The 26,333-nt window shown below is 43.5% G+C and overlaps 2 protein-coding genes across 8 annotated transcripts in view; one reads left to right on the top strand and one right to left on the bottom strand.

Annotated features, from left to right (window-relative positions):
• SPIDR (scaffold protein involved in DNA repair) overlaps positions 1 to 23,436 on the top strand; it is a 562,942-nt gene extending 539,506 nt beyond the window's left edge. For 5 of the 7 annotated variants that reach the window (XM_028119024.2, XM_028119022.2, XM_028119020.2 and 2 more), the window contains 4 exons: positions 14,151 to 14,244; positions 15,303 to 15,417; positions 15,716 to 15,769; positions 20,875 to 23,436. In XM_028119024.2, the coding sequence (XP_027974825.1) occupies positions 14,151 to 14,244; positions 15,303 to 15,417; positions 15,716 to 15,769; positions 20,875 to 21,030 (419 nt within the window). In that variant the 3' untranslated portion in view covers positions 21,031 to 23,436. Of the gene's footprint in view, positions 1 to 14,150; positions 14,245 to 15,302; positions 15,418 to 15,715; positions 15,770 to 20,195 lie in introns of all 7 variants that reach the window. The other 2 variants (XM_028119023.2, XM_028119021.2) reach the window with 2 other exon arrangements.
• On the bottom strand, positions 22,781 to 23,761 carry CEBPD (CCAAT enhancer binding protein delta). Its single transcript, XM_028119028.2, has one exon. It carries the CDS (start codon positions 23,696 to 23,698, stop codon positions 22,877 to 22,879), a length of 822 nt encoding a protein of 273 aa, XP_027974829.1. The 5' UTR covers positions 23,699 to 23,761; the 3' UTR covers positions 22,781 to 22,876.
• Positions 23,762 to 26,333: the final 2,572 nt, after the last annotated feature.

Genomic DNA, 26,333 nt, shown 5'->3' with positions numbered 1-26,333 from the left:
CCTTCCACCTTCATTCTCTTCACTGGCTGCCATCTGTTCTCGTCCCACCCCTCACCTCTCTCAGAGCCCAGGATTGGTCAGGGGCTCAGAAGAGAGAGAAGGGTGTGGGAACAGTCTCCCAGCAGTGTTCTCTGCCCCACATTTGAGAGGGACCACCACCCATCCACACTGCTTAAGCTGCATGGGACCCTGGAGCACTTGGATGGCTCAGTTGGTTGAGCATCTGACTTTTGATTTCGGCTTAGGTTGTGATCTCATGGGTCGTGGGATCGAGCCCTGCTTCAGGTTCAGTGCTCAGTGTGGAGTCTGCTTAAGATTCTCTCCTTCTGCCCTGCCTCTCTCTCCCTCTCTCAAATAAATAAATCTTAAAAAAAAGAAGCTATATGGGACCCTGTTATTATAAGACCATAAGAATCACCACCACCCATAGCACCGTATTATGAGAAAATATGTACCTGAAGAGTTTGGCTTCTAAAGGAGGGTTTGAAACCTAACCCATTATCCATAGCCAGCGAATGCCACAGAGATGCAAAAAGAGGAAAACGTGTAGATTCTTGTGGGGAGAGAGAAGACCTAATTTTTCTAGTTTCTGAAGAATATATTTTTTTAAAATAATAATTTATAGGTGGGATTTATAAAATTATAACCATTTTAAAAATTGTCCATACTACCCAAAGCAATCTACAGATTTAATGTTATCTCTGTCTAAATACCACAACATTTTTCACAGAACTAGAACAAACTCTCCAAAATTTTGTGTGGAACCACAAAAGACCCCAAATAGCCAAATCAGTCTTGATAAAGAAGAACAAAGCTGGAGGTATCACAATCCCAGCTGTAGGTATCTACAAAGCTGTAGTAATTAAAACATACTACTAGCACAAAAATAGACACATGGATCAAGGGAACAGAATAGAGAGCCCAGAAACAAACTCATGCTTATGTGGTGAATAAACCTATGACAAAGGAGGCAAGCATACACAGTGGAGAAAGACTCTCTCTTTAACAAATGGTGCTGGGAAAACTTTCTTATACACAAAAATAAATTCAAGTGGGTTAAAGACCTAAATGTGAGACCTGGAACCATAAAACTCCTAGAAGAAAACATAGGCAATAATTTCTTTGACATTGGCCATAGTAACGTTTTTCTAGGTATGTCTTTTCAGGCAAGGGAAACAAAAGGAAAAATAAACTATTGGGACTACACCAAAATAAAAAGCTTTTGCACAGCAAAGGAAACCATTACCAAAATAAAAAGGCAACTTACTGAATGGGAGAAGATATTTGCAAATGATATAGCCAATAGAGGGTTAATATCCAAAATATATTAAAAAACTTATATAACTCAATACCAAGAAAACAAATAATCCAATTAAAAAATGGTCAGAGGACCTGAATAGACATTTTGCCAAAGAAGACATCCAGATAGCCAAAAGACACATAAAAGATGCTCAACATCACAAATCATCAGGGAAGTGCAAATCAAAACCACAATGAGGTATCACCTTATACTTGTCAGAATGGCTAAAATCAAAAGTACAAGAAATAACAAGTGTCAGTGAGGATGTGGAGAAAAAGGAACCCTTGTGCACTGTTGGTGGGAATGCAAATTAGTGCAGCCACTGTGGAGAACAGTACGGAGATTCCTCAAAAATTAAAAATAAGGGGTGACCAGATGGCTCAGTCAGTTAAGTGTCCAACTCCTGATTTTGTTTGGTTCATGATCTCAGGGCCATGAGATTGAACCCCACATCGGGCTCTGTGCTCAGTGGGGAGTCTGCTTGAGAGTCTCTCCCTCTCCCCCTCCCCTACTTGTGCGCATGCTCTCACTCGCTCTCTCTAAAAATAATAAATCTTTTTAAAAATTAACAATAGAATTACCATATGATCCAGTAATTACACTATTGGGTATTTATCCAAAGAAAACAAAAACACTAATTTAAAAAGATATATGCACCCCTATGTTTATTGCAGTATTATTTATAATAGCCAAGATATGGAAGTAACCCAAGTGTCCATTGATAGATGAATGAATAAAGAAGATGTGGTGTATATATATGGAGTAGAATATTACTCAGACGTAAAAAATAATGAAATCTTGCCATTTGCAGCAACATGAAAGGACCTAGAGGGTATAATGTTAAGCAAAATAAGTCAGAGAAAGTATATGAGATAGCATATGATTTCACTCATACATAGAATTTAAAAAACAAAACAAATAAACAAAGAAAAAAAGAGACCAAAAAACAGACTCTTAAATGCAGAGAATAAACTGGTGGTTGCCAGAGGAGAGGTGGGTGGGGTATAAGTGAAATAGATAAAGAGCATCAAGAGTACACTGATCTTGATGAGCATTTGGTAACATATAGAATTGTTTTTGTTTTTAAGATTTTTATTTATTTGGAAGAGAGTGAGAGAGCACAAGCACGGGGAGGGGCAGAGGGAGAGGGAGAAGCAGACTCCTCACTGAGCAGGGAGCCCGATGCTGGGCTCAATCCCAGGACCCTGAAATCATGACCTGAGCCAAAGGCAGACACTTAACGGACTGAGTCTGCTTGAGACTCATATGTGTACAAAACTAAAGGCACTGGTGCCCCAACACATAGAATTGTTGAATCAGGGGTGCCTGGGTGGCTCAGTTGGTTAAGCGTCTGCCTTTGGTTCTGGTCAGGTTCCTAGCATCCCGGGATCGAGCCCCGCATCAGGTTTCCTGCTTAGCAGGGAGCCTGCTTATCCCTCTCCCTCTGCCTGCCTGTGTGCCTCCTTGTGCTCTCTTTCTCTCTCTCGCTGTCCCTCTGTCAAATGCATAAATAAAATCTTTTTAAAAAAATTGTTGAATCATTATATTGTACACCTGAAAGTAATATAACACATAAGTTAATTATACTTAATTAAAAAATAATTTTAAGTGAGCAGTTCAGTGGCATTTAGTATATTGACAATGTTGTGCCACTATCTCCTATTTTATATTTTGTCTTTTGCCAACTCAGTGGCTTTGAAAATGAAGTTGCATTCTATTTTTTTTTTAAGGTTTTATTTATTTATTTGACAGAGAGAGACACAGCGAGAGAGGGAACACAAACAGGGGGAGTGGGAGAGGGAGAAGCAGGCTCCCCGCTGAGCAGGGAGCCCGATGCGGGGCTCTATCCCAGGACCCTGGGATCATGACCTGAGCCGAAGGCAGACGCTTAACGACTGAGCCACCCAGGTGTCCCGCATTCTATTTTTTAATAACAGCTTAATTGAGATGTAATTCGCATACCATGAAAATCACCCTTATAAAACAACTCAGTGTTTTTTAGTGTATTCATGCAGTTGTGCAAGTATCCCCACTATTTCCAGAATATTTTTATCACCCCAAAAAGAAACCTCATGTCCATTAGCAGTCACCGCCCACTCTGTCCAGCCTGTGGCAACCACTAATCTACTTTCTGTCTCAGTGGATTTGCTTCTTCTGGACAATTCATTTGATAGAATCATATGTGTTATTTTTGTTTCTGGTTGCTTTCATATAGCAGAACGTTTTCAGAATTCAACCGGGTTGTAATATTTATCAGCACTTTGTTCCTTTTTATAACTTAATAGTCCATCACATGGATATACCAAGTTTTGTTTATCCATTCATCAGCATCAACTGTTTTTAATATTATGCATAATCTGGGTAGTGTTAGTCCTCCAACTTTGTTCTTCAAAATTGTCTTGACTATTCTAAGCGTTCTTTTCTCTTTCCATATAAACTTTAAAATTAGTTTGTTTATATCCATAAAATAACTTGCTGGGATTTTGATTGGGATTGTGTTGAATCTGTAGATGAATTTAGGAAAAATTTATATCTTAACCCATTGAGTCTTTCTATCCCTGAACATGGATATCTCTCTATTTAGATTTGACTTCTTTCAGCAAGTTTTTAAGAAGTTTTCTTCATATAGATCTTGTACATACTTTGTTACATTTGCACCTAAGTATTTTACTTATTTTAGTGTTGATGTAAATGATGGTGTGTTGGGGGTTTTTTTAATTATTTATTTATTTTAGAGAGAGAGAGAGCATGAGCAGGAGGGGCAGAAGGAGAGGGGAGAGAATCTCAAGCAGACTTCACGCTGAGCACAGAGCCCTATGTGGGGCTCAATCTCAGGACTCTGAGATCATGACCTGAGCCAAAACCAAGATTTGGACAATTAACCGACTGTGCCACTCAGATGCCCCAATGGTGTTGTGTTTTTGTTTTTTTGGGGTTTTTGTTGTTGTTGTTGTTTTTGAGAGTAAAAGCAGGTTTATTGGCTCCAGGAAAAGGAGCAATAGTACCTAGCTCTCAGGTAACCCCTCGCTCTATATACAGGCCGTATCCAGCCCAAGGTCCACTGGCTCCTTCAATCTGAGAGTCCATCCAGTGCCTCCCTTCCCGGGGTTGGGGAGGGCTAGCTGCCTGATGGTGAGGTTCTGGACTCTTCAGCAGCAACCCCTGACCCAGCTGAGGCAGCCTCGTAGTCTGCGATGCAGCGCTGTACCAGAGCAGGCATGAGCGGCACATAAGCGGCCATGAGGCGGTGGTTGGAATGGATCAGCTTCCCTGGTGTGTTTTTAATTTCAAATTCCATTTGTTTATTGCGAGTGTATAGGAAGGCAGTTGATTTTTGTATTTTAATCTTGTATCCTACAACCTTGATACAATCATATTTGTTTTTTGGTTGACTCCTTGGATATTCTACATAGAAAACGATGTCATCTGTGAACAAGGATGGTTTTTTCTTTCTTCCTAATTTGTATACCTTTTATTTCCTTTTTGTGTCTTATTGTATTAGCCAGTACTTCCATTATAAAGTGAATAGAAACAGTGCGAGGGGATTTCCTTGCTCTATTCCTGATCTTAAGGGGAAAGCATCTACTTTCTCACCATTAAGTATGATGTTGGCTGTAGGGGTTTTGTTTATTTGTTTGTCATTCTTTCTGCTAAAGATAGTATCTCTTCATTCCATATTTTGAAAGAAAAAGTGTTAGTTCTTCAGCCCTTCTTTTACTCTACTCTTTCTTTCCACCTTTCTACAGTTGTTTCTGTACTTTTTATTGTCAAGATTGATATTCTTTTCTATAACCATAATTAAACCTGAACACTTTGTCTACAGATTTTTTCTTTTTTTTAACAGATTTATTTTCAAAGATGAAAATAAATAAGTGGTATTTTTTATTATTGTGATTATATAAATATTTTCACTGAACAGGAAACTAATATAATGCACTTCTATTTCCTTTCTTGTGTGATTTCTCACAAATTTATATTGACTTTTATTTTCCTTGCATTGCCTGCAGTACATCTTTTTTTTTTCCAAATCTCCAAAAATGGTGACAAATCATTGGAGTTTTCCTTTGTAATTTCCTCCTAGAGCTTTCTGTCCCTCCAAACCAATCTGGACTAGTTGCTCTACTCTCAGCTATCTTCCTGGGACCCTCATATTAATCATTTAGGTTTAATTCACTGTTTCCTACACAAGGCTTCTTTATTGGTTTATTCCACCTGTGGGTTTTTGTACATATTCTTTACCAAATTGAGGAAGCTCTTCTCTGTTCCTAGATTGCGGAGAGTTTTTATCATAATTGGATGTTGGATTTTATCAAATTATTTTTCTACATCTATTGATAGGATCATATGATTTTTTTCTTTAGTCCATTAATATGATAGATTACATTAAGTGATTTTTAAAAAAAAATACTGAACCAGCCTTGTATACCTGGAATAAATCCCACATTTGGTCATGGTACATTTTTTTTTATATATATACTGGATTAGATTTGCTAATATTTTGTTAAGGACTTTGCATCTATGTTCATGAGAGATGTTATTCTGTAGTTTTCTTTTCATGTCTTTATCTGGCTTTGTATTAGGTTAATGCTGTCCTCACAGAATGAGTTTAAGAAGTATTCCTTATGCTTATATTTTTCTGAAGAGATTTTAGAGGATTGATATCATTTCTTCCTTAAATGTTTGGTAGAATTCGCCAGTGAACCCTTCTGGGCCTGGTGCTTTCTGTTTTAGAAGATTATGAATTATTGATCCCATTTCTTTAATAGATGTAAGCCTATTCAGATCATCTAGTTCTTCTTGTGTGAGTTTTGGTAGATTGTGTATTTCAAGGAATTGGTCCATTTCACATAATTTAGCAAATTTGGGGGCATAGAGTTGTTCATAACACTATTTTATTATCCTTTTAATTTCCATGGGATCAGTAATGATGGCCCCTCTTTCATTTCTGATAGAAATAATTTTTTATTCTTGATTAGCCTAGCTTGAAGTTTATCAATTTTTATTGATCTTTTGAAGGAATCAACTTTTGGGTTTCTTGAATTCCTCTACTGAATTCTTGTTTTTAATTTTATTGATTTCTGCTCTAATTTTCATTATTGCTTATATTCTTCTTGCTTTGGTTTTAATTTGCTTCTCTTTTTCTTTTTTTCCTAAGATGAAGACTTAGATTATTGATCTTAGATATCTTCTAGTATATGCATACAGTGCTATAAATTTCTAAGCACTGCTTTTGTAGTTTTGATGTGTTTTTATTTTCATTTAGTTCAAAATATTTTAAAATTTCTCTTGAGATTTATTCTTTGACCCATGTATTACTTAGAAGTATATTATTTAATCTCCAATTATTTGGGAGTTTTTCAGCTATCTTTCTGTTATTGTGTTTAATTTCATTATTGTCTAAGAGCATACTTAATATGATTTCTGTATGATTTCTATAATTTTAAATGTGTTTTATGCCCCACTTTGTGGTCTGTCTTGATGGATGTTCCATGTGAGCTTGAGAAAAATGTTTATTCTGCTGTCATTGGATGATATATTCTATAAATGTCAATTAGATCCAATTGATTGATGGTGCTCTTCAGTTCAACTATGTCTTTATGATTTTTTGCCTTTGGATCTGTCAGTCATTTATAGAAGGGTATTGATGTCTCAAAGAATAATAAATAAAATATAATGATGGGTTTGTTTATGTCTCCTTGAAGTTCTATCATTTTGCTTCACCTATTTTCACAGTCTGTTGTTAGGCACATACACATTAAGGATTGTTATATCTTCTTGGCAAATTGACCCCTTTATCATTATTTAATGTTCTTCCCTATCTCTGATAATTTTCCTTGATCTGAAGTCTGCTCTGCTTGAAATTAATTTTAACTATTTTAACTCTTATTAGTGTTAGCAGGATGTATCTTTTTCTATAACTTTACTTTTAATCTTTATGTGTCTTTATAGTTGAAATGGGTTTCTTGTAGACAAGATAGAGTTAGCTCTTGTTTTTTGTCCACTCTGATAGTCTCTTTTAATTTGTGTTTTTAGACCCCTCACATTTAAAGTCAATACTCATGGGGCACCTGGGTGGCTCAGTCCTTAAGTGTCTGCCTTTGGCTCAGGTCATGATCCCAGAGTCCTGGGATCGAGCCCCGCATTGGGCTCCCTGCTGGGCGGGAAGCCTGCTTCTCCCTCCCCCACTCCCCCTGCATGTGTTCCCTCTCTCGCTGTGTCTCTCTCTGTCAAATAAATAAATAAAATCTTTAAAAAATAAATAAAGTCAATACTCATATATAATTGGATTAATATCAGTCATATTTATAATTGTTTTCTGTTCATTGCTCTTGTTTCTTTTCTCATCTCCCACCCCTTTTCTGCCTTTTCTCATTTTAATTGATCATTTTATGATTCTATTTTCTCCTCTCTCTCAGCATATTAACACTTTTTTTTAACATTCTTTAGTGGTTGCCCTAGATACACTTACAACCAATCAAGTCCACTTTCAAATAACACTATCCTCCTTCCAGGGTAGTACAGGTATCTTACAAGGATATTCTCAGTTCTTCCCTCCCATCCTTAGAACATTTCTGACATTCACTTCACTTATCCATAAGGTATAGTCACTGAATGCATTGTTGTTATTATTACTTAAATAAACTATTATATTTTAGATAAATTTAGAATAACAAATGTAAAAGATTTTCTTTTACCTTCATTTATTCCTTCTCTAATGCTCTTCCTTTAGTTTATGTAGATCCAGTTTCTGACCTATATTATTTTCCTTCACATGTTACCATTTCAATGTAGAGTTCCCTGTGGGTCTCTCTCTCAAGCTGTCCTGCAGGCCTCTGGGTGGGTCAGGTGGATATGTAAACACTGCTATCATGGTGCTGCCAGATCCTCTGATAAGAACCAGTCAACTAAGGATTAAGAGAAAACAAAACCCCAGCTGCAAAATAGCAAATATTGGCCCAGCCTTCCATGCAGGAACACCCCAGCCAACACAGAGGCTGGGGCACTGACCAGATCCCACGGACAGACAGAAAGGCACAGAGGCTCCCTGCCCTGTTCTCCAGCCAGCTGTAGGCTCATCCAGATCCCACTCCTCTCTACTTTGTGAAGTAACAATAGTAGACACCCCCTTCTCAGAAACTCAGCCTTGCCCTACTCTGTCCATCCCTGTCCCAGAAAGTCCAGTGATGGCTTGTCCAAGGATAGCCCTAAGCAGGCTCTTTAATCATCTGTAGGAAGTCAGTGCTGGGAGTTGGATAGCTCTCTGCAGCAGCTAAATCAGCTGGGCATCGGGGTCTCCAGCAATGGTGTGGACATTGTAGAACACTGAGCATTTTCCTCAGGCAGGGCTTGCACAAACTCAGAGTACAGCCCTGTGAGTCAGTTGGCCACTGAGAAATAACATCTGTCCATCTGCATAAGTGCTTCTAGGAAATGGAGCCTCCGCGAGGGGATAGTGCTCACTGCTTCCCTGGGTGTTCAGGCCTTCTCATCTCATTTCCCGAACATCAGCATCCAGACCATGCAAAGACTTCCTCCCAGTTTATTTTTTTAGGATGACAGAGTTTTGCAGCATTGACTTTTATATCTTTGCATTGCTTGTCACTTATTTATACACCCCTTGCTAGTGGGTGGTGGTCTTGCTCACCACCGTGGGCATGAACTCAGCAAGTGCACATTTGTACTGTCTCCCTGGGAAGGCGTGGCCAAGTCCTGTCTTCAAACCAGGCTTTGGCCTCTAACTAGAAGGGAAACACTTCTGAGCCCCGACTTCTTTCCGTCAGAGAAAAAGTTTGGAGAGGAGGGTGTGGCGGAGAGTTAAATGTCACTGAAGAAAATACCAGAGCATGTAGGTGCTATGTGCCCTACTAGAAAGGAGCCACTGCAGTTCCCAGGAAGGAGCCTTTGAAAAAACCTTTTTAAAAAGATGCTTTAATAAATACGTGATATACCTTTCCCAAGCCTAATTACAAGAGATTTCTGTAAATAAGGAAAGTAAAAGCTTTCAATAGCAGACTGCAGCCTAATGATGAGTGTGATGTCAAAACCATCAAACTCTAACAAAATTTTTTTTTCCTTCTGATGTTCATATAAATGAATGTTCTAGATACTAACAGTTTAATAGTACACTTCCCAGTAATCCCTTAGAATTTATTTAGAGTTACCAGAAGGCATTTCCAGTGGTGTGTAGACCCTAGATAAAATAGATTTCTTCAACTGTGTCTTGTTCCCTACTGGAAAGAAATTGCTTAATCCCATCTAAATGTAAATGAAGTTAACACCCAAAGATATCCTAGGATAAAAAGGAACTTCAGTTGGTAGCAGTCTTCTTTTTATTAGTTCATGTGGCAGACACTAAGTACTGCTGGGCACACACACCCATGGAATGGGAGCCGCTCATCCTGCTTGGCCCTACTTATGCCTCTGCCTGTTGTGAATTGGTCGACACTGCTTTCCGGCCGTATTATAAGCTATTATTGACTTTACTTTTAATCCCTTTGACTCAATCTTGATTAGATTTGCAAGGACAATGAAATTAGCTGGGACAGCCTTTCCAAAATCAAGATCTATTATTTTCATTTTTAAAAAGTCATTCAAGTGGGCATTGCATGAATGCATTTTAGTAAATCAAGCCTACTTAGTTGTAACAATTGTTTTATCCTCTACAGATAAATTTTTTCCTTATGCTTATTCTATTGGGGAATGAAATTCTTTGCTCCAGGAGTAGGAGGGATGACTCTTCTATTTTTCTGGAAACTTAGGTCACATCTTGCTTGTTTTCAAATGTCTAATTTCACCACTTTTCAACAGGAATGGTCTGTGATTTGCCAGCATGTCTAGATGATATCTATAATGCTTCACATTTCAAGAAAGTAGAACATCTCAGCCTCCTGTTTAAAATTCCTCACTGGCTTCTCATGCCTTCCAGGTCTAAAATCCCCAGCAAGACCCTGGATGACTTGGGTCTCCCAACCTCACAGCCATGTCACTTGCCTTTCCTTCATGCCCCTTTGGCCTCCAGCCCTGCTTCAATGTGCAGGGTCAGCCTATGCCCTCCACCCCACCTGCAGCCCCACCTCAAGTCTCTTCTTTTGGGAAACATTCTCTGACCTCAAGCTAGCATGGAGGGCCTCTCTTCTCTACCTCCAGGGGCCTCTTCCATTTCTCAGTTTAGCATTTATTTCATGGTATTTTTTAATAGACTATTTTTAGAGCAGTTTTAAGTTTACAGCAAAGAGATTCCCCATACCCTACACATGTGCTGCGTCCCCCACTATCAACATCCCCCACCAGGGTGGTACATTTGTTATAGTTGATGAGACTACATTGTGACATCATAATCACCCAAAGTCCAGAGTTTACATTAGAGTTCACTCTTGGTGTTGTACATTCTATGGGTTTAGACAAATGTATGACATGTATCCATCATTATGGTATCAACAGAATGGTGTCACTGACCTAAAATTCCTCTGCTCCACCTATTCATCCCTCTCTCCCCCTTAACACCTGGCAACCACTGATCTTTTTACGTCTGTGTAGTTTTTTTTTTTTCTGACTGTATAGTTTTGCTTTTTCCAGAATGTTGTATAGTTGGAATCATGTAGTATATAGCCTTTTCAAACTGGCTTCTTTCACTAAGCAATGTGCATTAAGTTCTTTCCATGTCTTTTCATGGTTTGATAGCTCATTTCTTCGTAGTGCTGAATAATATTCCATTGTCTGGAGGTACCACAGTTTTATCCATTCACCTACTAAAGGACAGCTTGGTGGCTTCTAAGTTCTGGCAATTAAGAATAAAGCTGCTGTAGGGGCGCCTGGGTGGCTCAGTCGTTAAGCGTCTGAGGTCCTGGGATCGAGCCCCACATCGGGCTCCCTGCTCCACGGGAAGCCTGCTTGTCCCTCTCCTACTCCCCCTGCTTGTGTTCCCTCTCTTGCTGTGTCTCTGTCTGTCAGATAAATAAATAAAATCTTAAAAAAAAAAAAAGAATAAAACTGCTATAAACATCTTTATATAGGTGTTTGTATGGACGTAAGTTTTCAGCTCCTTTGGATAAATACCACCAAGTACAATTGCTAGATCATATGGTATGACTATGTTTAGTTTTATAAGAAACTGCCAGGGCGCCTGGGTGGCTCAGTTGGTTAAGCGACTGCCTTCACCTCAGGTCATGATCCCGGAGTCCTGGGATCGAGTCCCGTATCGGGCTCCCGGCTCAGCGGGGAGCCTGCTTCTCCCTCTGACCCTCTCCCCTCTCATGCTGTTTCTCTCTCTCTCAAATAAACAAATAAAATCTTTAAAAAAAAAGAAAGAAAAAGAAAGAAACTGCCAAAATGTCTTCCAAAGTAGCTATACCATTTTGCATTCCAACCAATCAGGAATGAGAGTTCCTATTGCTCCACATTCTTACCAGAATTTGGTGTTGTCAGTGTTCTGGATTTTGGCCATTAAAATAGGTATGGAGTGTTGTCTTATTATTGAATGTTTTTTTTGTTTGTTTTGTGAGGTTTTTTTTTTACTTATTGAAGTATAGTTGATTCACAGTGTTACATGAGTTTCAGGTGTACAACATAATGACTTGACAACTTTATTCATTATGCTATGCTCACTGCAAATGTAGCTACCATCTGTCACCATACAGCTCTACAGTCTCATTGATTATATTCCCTGTGTTGTAGCTTTCATCCTCATTACATTCATTCCATAACTGGAAGCTTATATCCCCCCCACTCCTCCCTCCTCTGGCAACTACCACTTTGTTCTCTGTATTTATGGGTTTGTTTCTGCTTTTTTATTTTGTTTTTTTAGATTCCACATATGAGTGAAATCATATAGTATTTGTCTTTCTCTGACTTATTTCACTTAGCATAATACCCTCTAGGTCCATCCATTTTGTTGCAAATGGCAAGATCTCATTCCTTTTTTATGGCTGAATAATATTCCATTGCATATGTGTGTGTGTGTGTGTGTGTGTGTGTGTGTGTGTGTATACCATATCTTTTTTATCCATTCATCCATGAATGGACACTTGGGCTGCTTTCATAATTTAGCTATTGTAAATAATATTGCTATAAACATCGGGATGGATATATCTTCAAATTAGAGTTTTTGTTTTCTTTGGGTAAATACCTAGTAAGGGAATTACTGGATTATATGGCATTTATTTTTAATTTTCTGAGGAACCTCCATATGCTTTTCCAGAGTGGGTACCTCGGTTTGCATGCCCACAAACAGTGCACTAGGGTTCCTTTTTTCTGCATCCTCACCAATACTTTTTTTTCTTATCTTTTTTATTTTAGCCATCTTAACAGGTGAGGTGATATCTCACTGTGATTGTGATTTGTATTTCCTTGATGATGAATGATGTTGAGCATCTTTTCATGGGTCTGTTGGCCATCCAAATGTCTTCTTTGGAAAAATGTCTATTCAGGTCCTCTGCCCAGTTTTAATTCCATTGTTTGGATTTTTTTTGGTGTTCTCCTTGTTTTAATTTGCATTTCCCTAGTCACATGATGTTTGACATCTTTCATATGCTTATTTGCCCTCTGTATATCATCTTTGGTGAGGCATCTATGAAGGTCTTAGGCCCATCTTTTAATTGGGTTGTTTGTATTGTTGAGTTTTAAGAGTTCTTTGTATATTTTGGGTAACAGTCCATTACCAGATGTGTTTTTTTGTGAATATTTTCTCCCATATTCATGATGTTTTTCTCATTATGTGTTCATCTCGGCCAGACTATGGAGTTCACAAGAGTAGGGACTGTAGCTTTCATCGTTACATTTTTTATGCTACACATATATCCCACACTAAGTAGCATTGTATACATATTTGTTGAATAAATAAGTCACAAAAGTTGAATTAAAAAAGAAATAAGGAAACCAGAGAAATCACGTAAGAGGAGATATGAACAAAGCAATAAGAATATTTCTCTTTCCTTATCAAGGAAGTGGAAACTAAGATAAGGAATTCCATTACACCTATTAAGGAGGCAAATACTAGCATGCAGCTCAGTGAAGCTAGCACTCTGTAAATGGATGGTGAAAGTGTGAATTAGAAAGTCCTTGTGGGAAACACCTCTGAAAGGGTGTTTCTGCATCTCCAATACTCATATTCTTGGCAGAGTGATTCTGCTTCCAGGAATCTATCCTAAGGAAGGTATCTCACTACAGGAAAGGCCTTATGTGGAAAGCTGTCCACTGCCTCAGACCTGTATGTCCAGTTTGGAGGGAACCGTGACACATCACCTAAATTGAGTATCGATAAGACAGTCCTTACAACAGCTCTACAGCAACCTACAAAGTAGAATGAGACATTGCCTGACGGTTTGCTTATAATGATTTCAGTACGTATGCTTCTGGAAAAAAAGACTAAAAAGATGAGGCAGAATGGAAATACTTGGTTGGGTAGTAATGTGGGCAACTTTTATTTATTTTTTTTTTTTTAAAGATTTTATTTATTTATTTATTTGACAGAGAAAGACATAGTGAGAGAGGAAACACAAGCAGGAGGAGTGGGAGAGGGAGAAGCAGGCTTCCCGCTGAGCAGGTAGCCCGATGTGGGGCTCGATCCCAGGACCCTGGGATCATGACCTGAGCCGAAGGCAGACGCTTAACGACTGAGCCACCCAGGCACCCCTGTGGGCAACTTTTAAAACTTACTTTTTATTGTTGTAATTTTGTTTTTGCAGTACATGGAAATTATAAAAAGCTTGGGAACACTTACATAATCTCATAAGTGAGGAAAAAAAAAAGTCTGAGGAATCTCACGTTAACATCTATGTCTTGAGGGGCAAAGAGAAGTTGGGAGGGAAGACACTGCCTCTGGACTCCAGCTTTTGCTTTCTCTTGGGCCTAGGCACTGTGGTTGGTGTGGACGAGAGCACTGCTTTCTCCTGGCCCACTTGCGACCTGTGTGGCAACGAGAGATTGGAACAGAGCCCAGGAAACAGGTGAGGGTGCAGGAGCTGGCCTGAAAGACCCCGGGGCAGCCGCAGCCAGTCCGAGGGGCTCCACGGCCGCACTGCCTCGGGCCAGCTTCCCCTGCTAAGGCAGGGCCGCCACTGGGAAACCAAGTTCCCATGCTGCTGCTTGGAGGCCATGGCACTAGGTGTGTTTACTTCTTTGTAACAGGGATTTTTGCTGGTCCTTTCAGTTCCTCCCATCTTAAAAGAGAAAAGAGCCAGGTTTTGTACTCAGGTCCTTTATTATCAGCAGAGAAGAGAAAAAGGGCAAACCTGAATAAATGAGACAAACTTGGTAACTGTACAGCTTGTCTTTTGCAGGGGTGCAGACTTTTCCGGGGACCAGTGAACAGCTGTATAATCAGACATTCATTCCTTCCCCGACCAGAGTTACTGCATATCCTCCCTGGGGCTCAGGGAGCTGGGGCTGGGTATCAATGTCATTCTGAGCCAGTTCCCCAGGCTCCCAAGGTGACTTTGTCACCTGACAGAAAGGGGCATGCTCATTACTTTTCTGCTTCTTAATAACCAAAGCACAAGTGTTTTCTTGATGCCTCCTGGGTTGGTGGTCTTATGTATAAACAAGGCATCACTGGATCATTCTAGAGACAAGAAGAGTGTGTATCACAGGTTTACTTGGTAGCAATAAGGAGCGTAGCTACTGGTGATTAGAAGTAGGTTTTCCTGTTCAGGCAGATGGGAAGCCCTGACTTCCCCTTGCTGAGCAGAGGGCCTCCACTTCGCTTCATGGGATGTTTGCTGTCATCCTCTATGCCCAGCTTGAATGAGGCTTCCCTGCCTGAGTGTCCTTTCCGTCCCCTGGGGCGTCAGTTGCCCATGCAGCAGTTAGCCAGAAGCTGACGCTGATCCCTCAGAACAGGCTGAGCTTCTTCTGGCCTATTTCAGGAACTTGGTTTCTGAGAGTAAATCCCCCTTTTCTATATCAGCAAACACTCAGATTCAGAAAAAAGTGTCTGTCTACTGCTAGACTCTTTTGATTTGTGCCTTTTCAAGTGTTATCTTCCTTATGTGTTTCCAATCAACAGAGGCACCTTTTCCTGTGGGGACTGCTCCCGTGTGGTCACCTCTCCTCGCCTCAGAAGGCACCTGCAGGTGTTCCTGGACTGTCCGTCTCGACCGCAGTGCACAGTGAGGGTCAAGGTAGGAGCGGTGCAGGAATTCATGTGCATCCTACCCCACCTCATGGAACTGCTCTGCCACAGTAGCCAAGAGGGCAGCATCTGTTGTTCCTGCCCTGGGGAGGAGATGGGAAGGACACCCCCTCAGGAGAACAGTCTTTCCACATCCAGGACTTACAGTCACATTTGACATAAGGCTCTGAGGTGGAAGCTGCTAAAGAAATGAAGGTGGTTTAGATTGAACATTACCCTCCATGCGTGGGCGTGAGCACTTGCCCCAGTCCTGGGATTTTAATCAGCCCGCCCCACTGTTATTGCAGCTGTCCCAGGCCAGTATTTCTTCACTCCTGAGGTTTGCCGCCTGCGAGGATGGGGTAAGTCCAGGAACATGCAGCCCAGGTGTGCACCCCTGTGTTCTTAAGCCCCGAGTTAGTGGATCATCTCCAGGTGAAGATCCTTGTCCCATGTATTTTCAATTACAACAAAGTGCCACAGTATCATTGGGTGCATGCTAAGTGTTTAGACTATACCAAGACATGGATATGTCTTACTGCGGTTAATAACTATACAATAGTCAATAATAAGTCTTACTCCCTGACAAATAGCTGTGTCTGTTCATGAGATTCTTTCCGTTTTGGAATTGAGGTGATTTCCTGACCAATCTTGCAGTAGATACATGAATATGCCGCCCTGGCTTTGATTATAGTTAGACCAGGGACATTTCAAGTACTACTGTCATGATTCAGGTTAATAGAACAGAAATATCTGAGACACACACATTTTGTGTTTTTTAATTGCTGGGTATTCCAGAGTCTGAGTAACTGGAAACTTAACCATTATTTCTCAGAACTGTTTTGCCTTCCCTGAGAGTTACTATGGTGTGAGGCTTATTAAAGTGGTGCGCTCCTCCAAGAAAACCACCACCTAAATATACATAACTTACAGTCAAGAGACAGTTTCTTCCTTGTGAAATTTAGCCCTCATAAACAAAAGAGCTCTGTCCTTGAGATGTCACCTCTGTCTTGTCAAAACCAATTAAAAGCACCACAAGTGGCTTCAGGAACCACTGAACCCCAGAGAAGAGCACTGAGGACTGACCCCACTGGGGTGATGCCAGGGCACAGCACCTAGGTCACAAAAGTTATCCATGGCCAGTGTTAGGGTCCACATCCAAGTAGCAGACTTGGGCCAGCTGGGGAGATTGTGGTGAAAAGGGGGCTGATCATCTACAGAACTTTCTGATGGGGTCCCATGGTCAAATTCCACCTCTGATTGCAGTCTGAATACAAGGCTGAATTTATCCATCCTCTGGAGCTGTGAGGGGCTTCTGCCCCTTAGGAAGGGCTGGCAGCATGAGGAGGTGGGGCAGCCATTTGCACTCATTCCTCAAAACCATGGCTCTCAAAGTTTGGATTCATTGGGTACGTGGATAAATCCATGGATAGGATCCTTGAGGATCACTGGTCTGACTGTGGTTTCCAACCCTGATTTCAGGGTGGAACTGCCTGCGGGGCTCTAAAAAGAGTTTCTGGCTCCGCCCCTGGGATAAAGACCACCAGCCTGTGCATAGTTCCCTAAAGCAACTCCATGACACCCCCAACCCAGCACCAAACCTTTATCTACAGGGCTCTTTCACATGTAGGGATTGATGTGTAGACCAGGCCGTAGGAGGGTTTATGAGCTAGTTATTCCCTGATTGTTTACAAGTAAAATGCAAGTAAATAACTATGCTCACAACTTTTCTCACACATTGCCTTATTTAATCTCTCCAACATCTCAGTGGTGCAAGATCCACATTTTACCACTGAAGAAACAAGAGTGCAGGGCTCACAGTCACGGTCTCTGTTGGGTACATTGTTATCCCCACAAGTGACCACCTAACAGAGTGGGAGGAGGGTGACAGGGTCCTTATGTGTATGTTTCTATTCTTCCTGAAGTTTATATGTTTAATGTGTGACGAGACAGTGGTACCTGTTGGCTGATCCCTTGTCACCTCACCTCTGTCTTTGAGGTGGGGGTGGGGGAGGAGGAAGAAAGAAGGGCGTGATGCTGGGTAAGGCTGATGAATTGGAGGGATCTTTAAACAGGTGCTAAAAATGGCAGATCTAAGTTATCAGGGAAGATATTTCCATGGAAAAGGTTGAGGGAAAGTGTTGGGGAAAACTCCTGCTTAAGGAGAACACAGAGCGAATGAACCAAAACGCACAACCTAAACAAACAAAAACCAACAGCACTTGGGATGGCTCCTAGCTCCCTGTAGTCCCACACAGCACAGAGGTGCAGTGCCTGCCCTGCAGTTCCTCAGGTGGCCTTGGCTGGGCCCTACCAGGCTCAAGCCTGATCTCGCGCTGGTTTCTCGCAGGCTCTCCAGGAGAGCAGCCTGGTGCTTCTTCTAGAAAGCCTCCAACCATGGACTGCCCTTGACTACCCTAACTCCCTGTAGGGACCCAGAGACCAGGAGGAGGCCCTGGCAGAAATCCTGCCTCTTCATTTGATTTCCTTCTGACTGAGGCTGACTTGTACCTCTCACACATTACACTTAACTACAGTACGCCCGTAGGCAAAGCCCTAATTATAAAGAGCTAGGGCGTGTGTACAACTGTACGTGTGTGTGTGTGTGTGTGTGTGTGTAGGTGGGTTTGCCCATGGGTGTGCTTGAATGTGTGTATACACCTGTGTGTGCTCATGTGTACATGAGTGTGCCTGAGTATGTGCCTGTGTGCACATGTGCACTGGGTGAGGCACAGGGTGGCAACAGCCTCAGGTATCACCTTTCTGGGTGCTCTGTTATCAGAGCTGACGCCAGTCAAATTAGGGTAAATTGCAACCTGGAGGGACAGAAGCTCATTCCCCCTCCTCCAGCTTTACTCACAGTGAATAATCAGGGCTTTACATCTGACCTGCAAGAAGCTGATAGCGGATGGGTACAAGAAGGACCTCGGTGTAGACACGAGGATGAGTTTTCCAGTCTGGATTTTGTCAGTTTTCTGGGTGAGAATGCACATTGGCCAAAATCCAAAGAATCAAATTAGGCTTTCCACGAGAACTCTATTCCCTGGAACAGATGTAATGTTTCTGGTTAGGACACATGAGTGTTAAGTTTTATGCCATAACTTTAATGTGTTCAAGCTACAGATGTGAAAACAATGGAGTTCGCCACTGTTGTACATGTCAGTTCTCAAAGGTCACATTACAGTAATATGAAATTTGGAGTTTGTTTCCTTACTTTCAGAAAAAGAAAAGTTAAAGGAAAATATAGTATGCCTTTTAAAAATAGAGACACGTTTTACACATTTATATGAACAGTGTGTTTGCATTTGCTGGTGTGATTTTTTTTTTTACCTCTCCATGTTAATTCCCCCCAAATATATTTATCATTTGATCTCTGTTTATAAATGATATAGTTATTATTGACTATGGTATAGTTATTATAAACTTTAGCTGTGAAACCTGACATTGTAAAAAGAAATGATCTGTTACTGACTTTTTTCCAAGTTAGAATTCTGTACTTTTACCCCAAGTGAGTGTAGGAGTGCCTGGTCCTTCTACTTCCCCACACACAAATGTGCAAGGCTAGCTAAAGTGGGAAGAGACAGCAAAGGAGTATCCAGCTGGCCTACCTCAGTCCTCCCAGACCTGGACGACAACGCCTCACTCTGCACGGCCCTGTGCGTGCCTTCCGCACCAGCATCCCCGTGGCTGTCTGGTCCTCTGCCATCTTTTCAGGGTCAGGCCCCTCATGGGTTCATAGCAAGCCCTTGATTAATGATCAAGGCAGTGAGCCATGAACCTGACATCTGTCACAGATGAGCTAAGCGGAGGAAGGTCTCAGCCATGGTTGTCCAGTCAGAGACTTATCCAGTTCCATCTCTTCACCTGTCTTGATTATGACTTCTACTCCCCTATCCCTCCATTAAACCACTCTGTTGACCTTACTCTAATTTTTTTTACTGAAGAAGCCTGAACTCTACAAATCATATTGAATATGCTTGGTGTTTCACACCATGCCTGACTTAAAAGACAGGAAAGTAGAATGATCACAGTGGTTTGGCATTAGAGCAGTGCTCACATCCCAGATTGATCCTGATATGTATTGCTTCAGAACAAACCATCTCAAAGCTTAGTGGCCTCCACACTTACTCTGCACACAGATCTGCAATTTGGATAGGGCTCTGCCGGGACAACTCATCTCTGCCCCGCAGGACATCAGCTGGTACCCCAAAGGCTGGGCTAGAGTCACAAAACGCCCTTCAGTCCCTGGCTGGCTCTTGTACTCCTGTTGCTTGGGACCTTCCCGGGCTCAGACCAGATGCCACACAGTCTGGATTCCCTCATGGCATGTGTCTGGATCCCAAGAGAGGCAGGCAGAGGCTGGGCACCTTCCTGACCAAGCTCGGGACGCCACTCAATGTCCCTTCCACCACACTCTTCATAAGAAGCAGTCAACTGAGCCCAGCCCAGGAGCCAGGGTGACAGCAGTGAGGTGCCCACCTTTGATGGGAGGGCACCAAGGAGCCACAGACATGTGCCGACTTTGGCTGCGTTGTCGGAGCCCTCCGGCCTCAATCTCCTTTGCCAAGACACATCAATGATGGAATGGGTGAGCTAAAACATACTGAACTGAGCTACTGTAGAGATGTGTTAAGCCTCTTGCCCAGAAGAGTGAGGTACCCCAGACAGTACTCTGCAAGTGGCAGCAAAGGAGTCTCTGAAAAACGCATTACCCTCTAGGGCTTCGGTGTCTGGTAAAGCCACAGATCTGACTTATCCCCATGCTTTTGAGCTGCTCTTTATTTTCAGCCCCACCCCAGGAAGAAAATGTTCTGAGGTTTGAGACCACCGAGGCCCTGCCATACCTTCCTAGCCTAGTCATCTGGTACCCCTGCTGCCCAGCGCCCTGAGTTCTCATCTAGAGATGAAACCTGCCCAAGATTAATCACCATAAGACACTCATCAAACAATGTGAAGAAAAAGCTTTTTACAACGTAGACATTTTTGGCTCAGTGTTACTCTAGAAGAAATGGGATCCTAACTGAGGAGGGAGGTTTGGGGCAAAGTACCAGGAAATCCTTTGACCAGAAGTGTTGCTAGATTGGGGAAGTGTCCCAAAGGAAGTGGGAGACAGCTGCAAGCATGATGCACGCCCAGCCCCCAGCCTTCCTGCTAGAGAACAGGGCATATCCCTTAGTATGTCCGTCCCCAGTTCCTCTCATAGGCCAGCCAGCTGGGACACGCTTGTCGTTGCATCCACTAACAGCAGAAAAAAGGAGTTCCTTCATTTGCCATAGTAAATAGAGCTTTTATCAAGCCTTTAATTTTTTTCCTCCTTACCCATGTTGTTCTTACCATTTGAAAAGTGGAAGGTCACAGACTGAGGAAAGGACCTTATGCTCTGCTCTTTGGTGTTCTGTGTTTTTGGGAACAGAACGTCCAGGGCTAGCTCTATTTGCTTTAACCAGAATGCCTTCTATCACTGCAGAGTTATGAAGTGAAGAGTGTCCTCGGAAAGGAGGTGGGGTTGTTGAATTGTTTTGTCCAGTCCATAACCACCCACCCAGCTAGCTGCGTTGGATTGGAGGAAATTGAGCTCCTGAGTGCAGGAAGAGCCTCTTCCGAACACTGCCGGTTGCCTTAGGATTTGTGAACTTTGTGATGCAGTCGCAATGGTGGTGGAGGTGGTGGCGGCTTGGGGTAGTTATTTGTTAACTATGGGCAGAGCAAATGTATGATCTTGAAATGGAACTTAAGATTTTTCTGGGTCAAATGTTAGTAAGATGATTTTGTGAACTAAACATCAAAATACTTTTTCCTTGTTTTTGCAAATTTAGGAATATGTTATTAAAACTTAATAAGCCTGAGGTATTCATTTTGTATTTCATCTTAGTCAATAATATTAAAACAGCAAGAAAAAAATTTCGTTCACTTGTAATTTTTTAAGTGTTTAAATTTTACCATGATCCAACGTTTTTCTTGTAGTTATTTAACACTGTCCCAAAGAATACCCTGCAAAGCTGAAACATTTGTCCTAAATTGTAGTATTACTGTTCTACACAGTACATGTCCAACTTAGGCATTTTGCAGTTTAATATTTTTTGGAAAATGTTCTGGTAAACTGTGTCAGAGGTAAAACTGTTACCCATAAAGTATAGATAAGTTACCTGGTGTGATTATCACCATACTGCACAGAGGTATAGATAGCTCACTCTAGATAGGCCTGTTTAATCTTGTGGGTACTGTGCACAGAGAGCCAAGGTAACAGATTCAAGAAGAGTGATTGGTTATTGTTTGCTTTGTTGGCAGAGATTTAAATTAACATTAAATGATGAATAAATTATCTTTAGACAAAGATTGTTTCCTCCCTTGTAATAATATAATCATGACAGGCCATGGTTATTGATTACCTAATACAGACCTAGCAGCCCAGAGCAAGAAAAGGTGCCTAGTACCCACTTTAACTGGGAGAAAGGCAAACCGCTTTATTTGTCCTGATTAAGTTTTGAAACACTACAATGCCTGGCAAGATAGCCGGTTTTGAGTAGCTTTTTGACTGTCCTTTGCATCTACTACAACAGGACTATTTTGTACTTAATACCCACTTTGAGAAATGTATTCAAAGCAGTACATAAGACTGAGGAAAGTGAAAGCAAAGTCCCATGAAAGTCAAAGATTAGTCAGACATGCTTTTCGGATAACCAGAGCCCTCCACTACCCCCTCACCCCTCGAGCAGCCAACTAAAATTAGGGCGCCCTTCAGGTCTTCATAGAGCCCCTAAATCAGCTCAGGGACAGTCGGCCAGCCAGCCCCCTCCCCAACTCGGGCTACTTTGGGAGCACCTTCCACCAGAAAGCTGCTAGCTTAACATGAGCTTAGTCGTGCTTCGCCGATCTTAGGCAGATATGTAACATTTGTAGGTAGACTGTGGCTGGTTTCAAAAGCAAAGCAGACCCCCTCTTCTAGGGACCTTGGTTCCCCCTCATGTACACACACCTGGGTCCCGCGGCCTCCCCGGTGCCTTGCTGCATGCCCTTCCCCAGCGAGGTCCTGGGGGCTACCAGCGTTCAGGAGTCACTGTGAATACCGGAATCGGGTGGTTTTAAATGCTTCTTTATTCTTACAAATACTGTAAAAATTAATATAAAAAAGTGAGCATGCTCAGTCTTTTCCTCTTATCTACAATACAAAGGATTTGTCTGAAGTCTTTTTTCTTACAAATGTACCTTAGCTGCATCAATAGGAATAAGATGTAGAAAAGCTACCATTATAAAAATAATTTAAGGAAAAATAAACACGTATAGCTTCTCTCGAAGTTCAGTGGTGGTTAAGTCCAGGCTGTAGGTTCCTTCGTTCGCGCGTCCCAAAGAAACTGCAGCCGGCGCCGAGCGGCTCTCGCGGCGTCCGGGCGGGGCGCACTCCGCTCCCTGGCCGGTCGGGTCTGAGGTATCGGTCGTTGGTTGAGTCTCTCCCGCCCCCGGGGCGCGCGTTACCGGCAGTCGGCGGCCCCAGCGGCCGGCAGGAAGGGCGAGCTGGGCAGCTGCTTGAAGAACTGCCGGAGGCCGGCCAGGTCCCGCGTTAGCTGCTCCACGCGCTGGTGCAGCTTCTCGTTTTCGGCCGACAGCTCCACCAGTTTCTGCTGCATCTCCTGGTTGCGCCGCTTGGCCTTGTCGCGGCTCTTGCGCACCGCGATGTTGTTGCGCTCGCGCCGCTGCCGGTACTCCGGACTGCCGCGGTCCGGGCCCCTCTTCCCCGCACTCTTCTCCCGGGCCGGGCCAGGAGCAGGGCTCGGCCCGGGGCTGGAGCGCGGCGGCTCGGGCGACGTGGGTGGTGTGGGTTGTGCGGCCGCCGCCAGGCTCACCACGGTCTGCGCGCACGCGGCCACCTGCGCCGGCAGCAGCGAGCCGGGCGCGTCGCCGTCTCCCCAGTCGGGCTCGCGCTTGAGCGGACGCGGGGCAGCTGTGCCCGGGCCGTGGGCACGCGCGAGGGCGCCGGGCAGCAGCTCCAGGGCGCTGGCAGAGGCGCCTGCCGCGCCCGCCTTGTGGTTGCTGTTGAAGAGGTCGGCGAAGAGCTCGTCGTGGCACAGCTCCAGGGTGGGCACGGCGGCCATGGAGTCGATGTAGGCGCTAAAGTCGATGGCGCTCTCGTCGTCGTACATGGCAGGGGCAGCGGCGCCTGGCTCGGACAGGCTTCCCGGCTCGCTCCCGCGGCCCGGCTTGCCCGCCCGACCTGGCTCGTAAAAGGGTGCGGACTCCGGGGGCCAGGGCGCGCCGCGCGCCGGGCCGTCCAGGCTAAAGAGCGCGGCGCTCATGGCAGCGTCGGGCCGGGCTCCTTGTCCGAGCGCGGCTGTCACCTCGCTGGGCTGGGCCCCGCCGCCTTTTCTAGCCCGAGCTGACGCGCACGCTCCGCCCCGGCTCCAGAACCGCGGGGGCGCCCTGGGGCCGCGGGGAGGGGGGCCGCGGGCGGCAGCGTCCAGGGAGCCCCCGCCCCGCCCCAAGCACTTCGCCCGGCCCCGGAGCCGCCCTCAAACCTCCCCCCGCCGCCGCTGCCGTACTCTCCGCTGTTTCCGCGCCCCAACCCCCGGCCGCGCGGGAGGGGAAGGGGCGCTGCTTCCTCCCCGCCCCTGGCCCGGCCCGGCCCTTGCGCCTCTGCTGGGAATGACCCTCCCTCTGCCCGCACTCCGGCTCCTTCTCTCCTTCCTGTTGTTTGGGTTTGGAGGCTCTTCGCTCTCGCAGCCGGCAGTGAAATCAAAACCTGGACTTGGCCGCGGCGCGCGTGTCCCGGGCCGGTTCCCATCGTCAAGAGGAGCCCAAACGGGGAGGGCGGCTCTGGCGCGGAGGAGAGCTTGGTGACGTTCTCCAGCCACGGCTCCCGTCCCGGGGACCCTGGTCCGTGGCTGGGGCGGCGGGGAGGGCGCGGGGGGATGGGGCTGCTTCGCACGTTTCCAGGAATTCGGGGCGCGATTTGGCCCGTCTCATCTGGGTCGAAGGCCCTGGGGGTCAGAGCTCAGCGTCGCGGCTGGAAGTTCCAGGCCGCAGGGACTGGGAAGCGCAGCAAATGGGAGAGGAGTCACGACACAGGTCTGAGCCGCCGGCCGCCCTAAAAGCACCAGGCTCCAGCGCGCGCAGGCCTGACCAGGCCCGACGGCCGGCTGGAACCCGGCAGAGCAACGCTGACCCGAGGCCCCCCGCGCTCCCCGCGCGCTGACGTCCCTTCTAGCCCTTCTAAAGCAGTGCCATCTCGCGGCGGTGTCCTGCTCCAGTTCTATTTTTAAGTTTCGAGCTCTTTTTCTCCGCTCAGTATTCCGGAGAAGTTCTTTTGAATCTAAAGCAGTTGGGTCTTTAGGAGAAAGAGAAGATTTGTACTTGCAGCTCCGGTAGAGTATTAAATTGCTAGCTCTTCATACTGTAAAATGCATGAAAACACAGTATGGATTGATTTTGTTCATTACGTTTCCTGAAATTTGGAGCAAGCATTTCTGGTCAACTCCATTTATTAAATCACTGTCCCTATTCAAACATGGCCTCCATCTCACATCTATGCTTGGCTTAGGCTTCTCACTCACCAGACTTTATGTGCAAACACCTAATGCTCCACAAATTGCACCGGAGTTTCTGCAGTCAATTCCAGAGGTAATTTCTAATGATGTACTATGGATATTTAATAGGTTTCCTACAAGGACAAACCCGTTGCTTTAGAATTGCTTGGAGAGGGCACAGGGTGTTGATGTTACACTACTAATTTACTATGAAGGGCAAAGCCAAGTGACACATGTAGTGTGGGCTCATGCATACCCAGACTAATTTCTTAGTTCTTATTTATTTAGGAGCCCATAGAAACACTACTGAAGCCCCCTCCAATCAATTAGAGGATGTAAAATAAATAATAGGAACTATATTCTCATAAAACTTCAGTGAGATTAGTAGATTCAGATATCAGATTAGGATTGAGCTTGAAAGAGATGCTAGGCCAACATTTTTAAAATGTATTATGCACTAATAATCACTTTTAGATTTCAATATTTTCTTCCTTTTTCCAGAAGGATTTAAAGGAGAGGTCATAGACCAGCAAAGTATAAATCTGTTGTGACATTTTAGGGCAAATTACTTTTTTAAAAATAATAAACAGTTTAGTTTTTTTGATGGTAGTTCATAGTCTGTTCTTGAAATCTCCACTTTCTGCCCTTTCTTAGCTCTACTATAAATTTGTTCAAGATAAATACTGAGTTGTTCATCATTTCTCATTGTTAGGGATTTGTTTCAAGTAATTACTTGAGCCTTCTTGAGTCTTTGGTATTCTGAGCAGAACTGCTGAAAGGAAGGCATCAAGTAAGAAAGCATTCCTGTAAAACATTGGAGCCTTTGGATTCCCCATGTTTATGAGGACACATCTATGTTGAGCACAGTTGAGATGTTAGATGAAGTCCACTCCCTATGGACTTTCTGAACACATCAGTCTTTTAGAAATCCAGGAGGCTGAAAATGCTTAAAATTTTCAGTATGCTCTAGTACACGGGTTTCCTCCTCCGTGTTCATAACACAGTGACCATAACTCAGTTCTAATGAGGGATCATTTTGCCACACTTCTATATATGGCACAAGATGTGAAACAAGAACAGGTCTCCTCCCAATTAAAGTCTAGTACAAATGTTTTGTGAACAGTGCTATCTAAAATGTAAAAATGAAGTTTGAAGAGGAAAGAGACTTGGCTGACTTTAGCACCCTATTCAGATTATTATTCTCAACTATCACATTATATATTTTGTTAACCTACCTTAGGGCTAATTTTAACTACATGGTATATTTTTTTGTTTTATGTTAGACAATAGTGAGGTTACAAATATATACTTTCTTGGATAAACCTTATTCCAAATATATTAATTTTGAAAAGGCAAGGCAAGGGCCAACATAGTAACAACACAAGGTCCATGTGCGTTGGGGTCACAT

Source organism: Eumetopias jubatus, unplaced genomic scaffold (assembly GCF_037043125.1).
Source record: "Eumetopias jubatus isolate StellerSeaLion01/CBP00866 unplaced genomic scaffold, mEumJub1_p1.0 scaffold_4, whole genome shotgun sequence".
In the NCBI taxonomy this organism is placed as follows: domain Eukaryota; kingdom Metazoa; phylum Chordata; class Mammalia; order Carnivora; family Otariidae; genus Eumetopias; species Eumetopias jubatus.
Note: the sequence above shows the minus strand (reverse complement) of the source record. Positions and strands in the feature narration are given on the sequence as shown.

Bases quoted from the DNA above. Each gene is read 5' to 3' on its own strand.
- CEBPD (XM_028119028.2), bottom strand. From the start codon at position 23,698: ATGAGCGCCGCGCTCTTTAGCCTGGACGGCCCGGCGCGCGGCGCGCCC.